This window comes from Peromyscus maniculatus, chromosome 20 (assembly GCF_049852395.1).
Source record: "Peromyscus maniculatus bairdii isolate BWxNUB_F1_BW_parent chromosome 20, HU_Pman_BW_mat_3.1, whole genome shotgun sequence".
Lineage (NCBI taxonomy): Eukaryota > Metazoa > Chordata > Mammalia > Rodentia > Cricetidae > Peromyscus > Peromyscus maniculatus.
This window is the reverse complement of record NC_134871.1, coordinates 51,837,350-51,844,830: the sequence shown is the minus strand read 5'-3', so window position 1 is coordinate 51,844,830 and position 7,481 is coordinate 51,837,350. Positions and strand designations below refer to the sequence as shown.

The 7,481-nt window shown below is 53.2% G+C and overlaps 1 protein-coding gene across 2 annotated transcripts; it reads left to right on the top strand.

Annotated features, from left to right (window-relative positions):
- The first annotated feature begins 1,627 nt into the window (after nt 1-1,627).
- On the top strand, nt 1,628-6,530 carry LOC102914234 (cytochrome P450 2D28-like). 2 transcript variants are annotated; one of them, XM_006980219.4, is made up of 9 exons: nt 1,628-1,941; nt 2,810-2,981; nt 3,273-3,425; nt 3,503-3,663; nt 4,790-4,966; nt 5,114-5,255; nt 5,455-5,642; nt 6,041-6,182; nt 6,283-6,530. In XM_006980219.4, exons 1-9 carry the CDS (start codon nt 1,753-1,755, stop codon nt 6,459-6,461), a joined length of 1,503 nt encoding a protein of 500 aa, XP_006980281.1. In that variant the 5' UTR covers nt 1,628-1,752; the 3' UTR covers nt 6,462-6,530. The 2 variants fall into 2 exon arrangements, with proteins under 2 accessions (XP_006980281.1, XP_042121176.1); XM_042265242.2 differs by lacking the exon at nt 6,041-6,182 and having other exon boundaries at nt 1,669-1,941.
- Nucleotides 6,531-7,481: the final 951 nt, after the last annotated feature.

Sequence of the window (7,481 nt, the reverse complement as noted above, 5' to 3'; positions counted from 1 at the left end):
ATGCTTCTCTTTCATGATGTCATACATGACACACAGAAGAGAGGAGGAGAGTTGAAGAGAGGCAGATGTGGGACAACTGACATCCAGTTAACCATCGGGTCTCAGAAGTTACCCTGGGAGGGTCCTGGGGCAAACCAGGAGGAAACCACCAGCCTGAGCCAATCAGTGACCAGAGGACAGTTGTCTCTGTGCCCACTCCTGACTGTGACCCATGCTGCTGTCCTGACTCCCGTTCAGGGCTCTATTCAGACCATATTGGGGGTTGAGAAAGTTTGTCAGTGCCCCAAACTAGGGTCCCATATTATCCTAACTTTGTTGGACAGGGGAAGAGCTCTGGACAAGAACAGGAAGCTGACTTGGGGGCTTCAGGCCAGCCACAAGCATGGAGTCATCGACAGGCCCTGGTGACAGAGACATGGGCTCAGAAATGAGTAGCAGGGTCAGCAGAGGAGGAGACCCAGGATGTAGTCCTTGCTGAGGTGCTGCATGGTGCCTTTGGTCTTCAGAGATGGGGATCCCCAGCAAGACGGGGACTGCTCCTTCACTGACCCTAGTGATTGAAGAGCTGAGCTGTGCAGTGTGCCCAGCAGTGCCCAGGACACAGATGACATTTTTTGGAAGGCGCAAGAGTCATGTTTCCATTTTCCTCATGGCTGCCCATCCTAACCACAGCTTCTGGCATGAGGAGGACATGGCCTCCATATCTTCATTTGGAGGATGATGGGGGAGAGATTGACCTGCAAAGACACAAAGTGTGAATAAAGGAAAGAGACCACCATGGGTCAAGGTCCTGGCCCTACCTAGTGACCTCCTCAGGCTTTCAGACCATTTCTCAGCTCTCTCTGATTGGTCTGAGAAATCTCCTAATTGTGTGTCTTGCTTTCCTGATCAAGTGTGGGACCTCAGGCCTCCACTGAGGATTACATGGGGTCCAACAACCTTCCCTCTGCCCCTATTCAGCCAAAGGGAATCCAGATACTTCTCCACAGCCCCCCAATCAGCCAATGGGAATCCAGATACTCCTCTACAGTCCCCCAATCAGCCAAAGGGGATCCAGCTATCTCTCCCAGTGCCCCCCACTTACTTAGAGTGGCTTTTCCTGTCTCCCTGCACTGACCCCCACTAATCCACTGGGGCTCTCACTGCCTTTCCTAGCTGTCCCCCACTACCACACAGGGACTCCTGCTGCCTTCCCACACTGGGGCTCACTTACCCACAGGGTCTCCAGTGCCTTCCCCCACTGCCCCTCACTCACCCCGTGGGGCTGCAGCCTCCTTCCCCTAACTGCAGGAGACACCCTCGAATGCTCACACACCCACAGAAGCCACTGACTGGTACTGACGGTCAGGCCATTCTCTCTGGCCAACACAACGTTCCTCGAAGCTTTGGTGAGGTCTTATTGCTTCCCAAGGCAATGTCTTCAATCCTTCAAACCTGCATATGGTTGGCAAACCTGATCATTTTTCTACGGCAATGACTATGCACTTTGAAGCAGGTGTTCCCTTGGACATCTGCCCATCATGCTCAGCCCAGCAGAACTGTTATGCTCAGCTCTTGGAAGGGACTGAAGGTCTCTGCACCCTCACTGCACTTGATCAAACAAAACAGAAACTTGAGACAAAGTACAAAGGACAACATACGCAGTACCTTATAAAGTGGCAGCTTCCAAGCTGTGGGACTTCCGGATCCCAGGAGGCTGCTGTGAGTGTTGGACATTTTTTGCCTGGAAGCCTGGGCTGCAGTGGGGCCGCCATGGAGCTGCTGACTGGGTATGGTCTGGGGTCTGTGGCCATATTCACAGTCCTCTTCATATTACTGGTGGATCTGATGCACCGGCGCCAGCGCTGGACTTCTCGCTACCCACCAGGCCCTGTGCCCTTGCCTGTGCTGGGCAACCTGCTGCAGGTGGACTTCAACGACATTGCAAACAGCATGTACAAGGTGAGACAGTCCATGGTGGATGGTTACCGAGGTTACAGTGTCTGTGGCACCACATCCTGGGGATGGAGCCACAGGTTAGACCAGAGCTGGGCCCCAGCATGGCACAGGCTGAACAGCTCCCTGGTTGCAGGCACTGCCAGGTCTGGGGACACTCTACTTTCTAGGGCAAATGTTTTTGGGGGGTGAGGTGAAGTTCGGGAGGTGATGATGGTGTGAGAGCAGGGTGCAGATCCAGTTAGACAGGGCAGCAATCGTGAAGGCCGAAGTCCTTAGGATCCAGTCACAGAGGAGGGCTGAGTGAAGTGCATGATCTTAGGTCTAGTGCAGCGTGTCTGGCAGAGACCGAGTGGAGAGAGAGGGGCAGTGGCTGCTTGAATCTCTTGCTGCTGTGTGGTCTCTGGCCTCACTGCCCATCTCAAGGAAGCAGTTTCTTCATGTGTCCTGAGATGCTGAGGGGCCCCAGGACAGTGTCCAGGCTCTGGGAAGATCACAGCAGGTGTCATATCTACCATGAGTCCTTTGCTGAACTGAAAGAATGGAATGCCACAGCCACAGGGCGTGAGGTCTAAGGCAGGGCTTGGAGCTCATTGCAAGAGCTTTTTCCCAGTGAATGTAAGAACTAAGTATCAAAACTAACAACACACACACAAAAACACAAATACACACACAAGCATATGCACACACACTCCTTGTGCACACATTCATTGATACACACACACACACACACACACACACACACACACGGACACACATGGACACAGACACACACGGACACAGACACATGGACACTCTACCAATACTTATGCATTAAGCTGGTTTGAGGACCTGTGGGCACCTCACTTCCTAAGTGCTCTGTCCCTCTCCTCAGCTTCGACAACGCTATGGTGACGTGTTCAGCCTGCAGATGTCCAGGAGGCCCGTGGTTGTGATCAATGGACTGAAGGCTATGAGGGAAGTTCTGGTGAAACATGGAGAGTTCACTGCAGACCGCCCCCCAATGCCCTTCTTTCAACACTTGAGCGGTGGTCCAAAAGCTAAAGGCAAGAGGCTGTGTGGGGGATGACAGGGGTTCAGAGCCAGACCTGGGGGACAGTGAGCAGAGGAAAGACAGGGTAGGATACACGTGATCAGGCAGTTGAGTAGTTCAAGAAAGGCCACTGAAATCTATAATGGAAGCTACTTAGCATGCTGGAGAGGGCTAGAGATGTTTGTGTGGATGGGAGGTGAGGTGGGAGGTTATGAGTGACCTTGATGCCACAGGAGAAGAGGAATGGCAGGAGCAGAGGACAGCAGAGCCAGGCGTCCTTGGTTACACACATATGTGTCTACAGGAGTGATCCTTGCACCTTACGGACCCGAGTGGCGAGAGCAGCGAAAATTCTCTGTGTCTACCATGCGCAACTTTGGCCTGGGCAAGAAATCCCTGGAGCAGTGGGTGACAGACGAGGCTGGCCACCTCCGTGATGCCTTTGCCAACCAGGCTGGTGGGTGATGGGTGAGGGGTGCTGATGGGCACAGAAGACATGAAAAGTACATGACTTGTTTGCAAATCCACTCCCAGGGCGGCCCTTCAATCCCAACGCCATCCTGGACAAAGCTACGTGCAATGTGATCTCGTCTCTCATTTTTGCTCGTCGCTTTGAGTATGAAGACCCTTACCTCATCAGGATGCTGAAACTGCTGAAAGGCGGCTTGACTGACGTCTTTGGCTTCATTCCTGAGGTAGGAGGCTGGGGGCAGCCTGCTGCACCTCTTCTCTGCTATCAGTGGTCACAGAGGAAACTGTGAGAAAAGACCAAGGGAGAGGTCTTTGGGGAGTCCACTGCAGGAGGAAAGACCTGGAGCTTGACTAACGTCAGAAACAGGAGGGAAAAGTGGATCACTGTCAGGGTTTCGAGAAAGAGAGGGGACCCGTGCCTTATGTCTACATAAAAGCCAGACAATTATGTGATTTCCAGAGTAGAATGTTCCTTCTGTTCATCCTGGGCTACAAGAGCCTGAGGGCTGGAACTGAGGAGGAGGCAATGATGGGTGGGGACAAACAGGCTCTGGGCCCTTTGGGAAGGAGATTGGAATGTGAGACGGGTCACCAGGTGGACACTGAGCATAACCAAGACCAAGCTGCCAGCTGAGTGGCTAGTGGGTAGGGGGCTTGCCAAGCAAGTACGGAGTCCTGAGTTCGATGCCTGGGACCCATGTGGGGTAGACGTGATTGCAGTGGAATAATATTTGAAGGTGCGTTACTTTCATTTATGTTGCATTTGTTAAAATCAGTGAAGCTGTGTCCCGGGGCCTCTCTAAAACACCTGATGATCTAATAAAGAACTGTACAGCCAGCGGTAAGGCGGGAGAGAGAGACAGGCGGGGCTGGAAGGCAAAGAGAATATATAGAAGGGGAAATCTGGGAGGAAAAAGAAGAGAAGAGAGATGGAGGAGTAAAGAGAGGAAAAAGTAATGAGAGAGAAGCAGCCACGAGAGGAGGAGGACTCCAGGGGCCGGGCACCCAGCAGGCCATGGAGTAAGAGTAAGATTTACAGAAGTAAGATAGCAGAAGAAGTCCAGAGGAAAAAGGGAGATGGGATCATTTAAGTTAAGGAAAGCTGGGAAGAAACAAGTCAAGCTAGGGCCAGGCATTTATAAATAAGAATAAGCTTCCATGGATGTTTAATTTGGAACTGGGTGGTGGGGCCTCCCAAAAGAGTGAAAACCACTAAGAACGGATGGTGGACCCTACACATTGTCCTATCACTTGCTCACATGCACCATGAGCCCCATACACGATAATGAATCATGAGTAATTAGTTAAATTTTAAAGGAAGTACTGACACTTCCTCTGTGGCTGTTACAGGTTTTTAACATGTTCCCAATCCTCCTGCGCATCCCAGGACTGGCTGACAAGGTCTTCCAGGGACAGAAGAACTTGGCAGCAATGCTGGGTGATCTGTTGACTGAACACAGGAAGACCCAGGACCCTGCACAGCCACCCCGAAACCTGACTGATGCCTTCCTGGCAGAGGTGGAGAAGGTGAGGGGCAGCTGTTAACATGGGACTGGGAGCTGGGGGCTGCCATCCTGTGTATCACCAAGTGCCTCAGCCCCTGGGCTGCTGGGGAAAATGGGAGGCCATTGCAGAGTCCTCTCCCCACTGACCCACTTTTCCTGTCTGTCCCAGGCCAAGGGGAACCCTGAGAGCTCCTTCAATGATGAGAACCTGCACGTAGTGGTGTCTGAACTGTTCGCTGCAGGAATAGTGTCCACCTCAACCACACTGTCCTGGGCCCTGCTGCTCATGATCCTGTATCCAGATGTGCAGAGTGAGCCTGGCTGGGGCTGGGAGGGAGGAGAGACAGGCACACTCCACACACTTGTGGGTCCCAGCACAGACTTAAGACAGATGCCGGCAACACTCATGGACGTCTTGCTCACTTGGATTCAGCCCTTCACATGGTTGTGGGAGAGAAGCAAAGGGAAGTCCCTTGGGAATGCTTCACTGAGGGGATGCTCTCCCTCCAGGCCGCGTGCAACAGGAGATCGATGAGGTCATAGGACAGGCCAGGAGCCCAGAGATGGCAGACCAGGCCCGCATGCCCTTCACCAATGCTGTCATTCATGAGGTGCAGCGCTTTGGGGACATCGGCCAGTTGAATTTGCCATGCATCACATCCCGTGACCTTGAAGTCCAGGGCTTCCTCATCCCCAAGGTAGGCACGGGCCCTCATTCTAATACACCATGACACTAGTGTACAAGGTCTGGAAAGAACAAGACCAGCATGACCTGGATGTCCAACATGCTGATGGAACCAGCCTGGTGCAGACCCACATTAGCCACCAAGAGTCCTTGGGAAAGAGAAATGGCCAATGAAAATGACCACAGGGGATTTTAGAGAACACTGCACACAGACACAGATCTGGTTTAGTGCCAATGGAGGACTCCATACAGGGCTCTCCATGGCATTAGAGAAGGAGCTGTGAGGCTCTGGGGTTGAGGTTCAATAAAAGAATCCAGAGTGTGCAGGAAGAGGACGTTCATGTGAACTTGATGACCAGGGTCATGTTAGCCATGTCCCAGTCCATGTTCACACCATGTTTCTCCTGTCAGGGAACGATCCTCATCCCCAACCTGTCCTCCGTGCTGAAGGATGAGACTGTCTGGGAGAAGCCCTTCCAGTTCCATCCTGAACACTTCCTGGATGCCCAGGGCCGCTTTGTGAAGCATGAGGCCTTCATGCCATTCTCAGCAGGTCTGGGGGGGTGCCTGGCTCCCTGTCTCTTCCCAGGGGCCCTTGGATTGTGGAGCATCCATCAGGGCCCAGACTGACTGAGTCCCTCTCCCACCCACAGGCCGCAGAGTATGCCTCGGGGAGCCTCTGGCCCGCATGGAGCTCTTCCTCTTCTTCACCTGCCTCCTGCAGTGCTTTAGGTTCTCGGTGCCTGATGGACAGCCCCGGCCCAGCGCCCAGAGAGTTGTTGGTGTTGTGACAACTCCCTCCCCCTATGAGCTCTGTGCAGTCACTCGCTAGCAGGACACTGATTCTAGTCCCGCCCCTAGCTCACTCTGATCTTCCCACAATAAACCAGTTTTGTGGGTACCACTTGCTTTCTCATTTAAACTCTCACCCTGTCTGCATCTGGTCCTCAGAGAACTGTCCACCATCACCCCTCACCCTGCACCTCAGCCTTCCTAATGGACACCTTGAATGCTAGGAGAAAGGGCTGAGCTCACCCTAGTGCAAAGGCACAGCCTACAGGTTCAGCACCTGGGACCCTGACACAGAGAATGGCAAGTTTGGGGCTAGCCTGGGCTATAAAGCAAGATTTAGGACTGCAAGATTCCATACTGAGGTTCACGGTCTCACGAACACAGAACCAGGGAGGGAGAAAAGAGGAAATGGGAAGAAAGGAAATCCGGAGAGCAGGATGGGAGGAAAGAGAGGAAGGAAGGAGAGTGCTGGTACTCAGAGTATCCGCTGACCCTTGTCACCAGAAAGACACAGCAGCAGTGACTGAGGTGGTGACAAACTGCAGGCAGGGGGCAGGACTCCATGGGTCCAGGGACAGGTGTCATAGCCTGACAGGACTCACACAGGTCCTGTCTAGTGACAGAGATGCAGGAGGTCCATTTGACCCTGAGGTGCATGAGCGCCTAAAAAGGCTCCCAGAGCTGGGAAGGCTGCTGTCCCCACAGAGGTGACTGCAGAGAGAGGACAGGGAAGAAAAGCAGCAGCAGGGAAAGGGACAGCAGAGCTCAGGGGGTTGGGCACACCCCCAGCTGTCTGTCACATGTGTCAGGTGACAGGACACGCCCAGGATCCTCCAGTGGAGTCCAAAGGACAGTGATTAAGGATCTGTTGACATGTGTGCAGAGAATTGTGACCTGGGAGCACCCCTGAACCCTGATGACCAGGGATCAGGTTCGCTCTTGCTCTTGTAGACATGGCACACCTGAGCAGCTGACATGAATACCAAGACCCCAGTCCCCCTGGAAGTCACCCTTATCCTGACAGGACACATTTGTTCACATGGCTGAGGAGACTCAGATG

Bases quoted from the DNA above. Each gene is read 5' to 3' on its own strand.
- LOC102914234 (XM_006980219.4), top strand. From the start codon at position 1,753: ATGGAGCTGCTGACTGGGTATGGTCTGGGGTCTGTGGCCATATTCACA. The intron at 3,664-4,789 runs GTAGGAGGCTGG...TGGCTGTTACAG, and splicing joins TCTTTGGCTTCATTCCTGAG to GTTTTTAACATGTTCCCAAT. The intron at 5,256-5,454 runs GTGAGCCTGGCT...CTCTCCCTCCAG, and splicing joins CCTGTATCCAGATGTGCAGA to GCCGCGTGCAACAGGAGATC.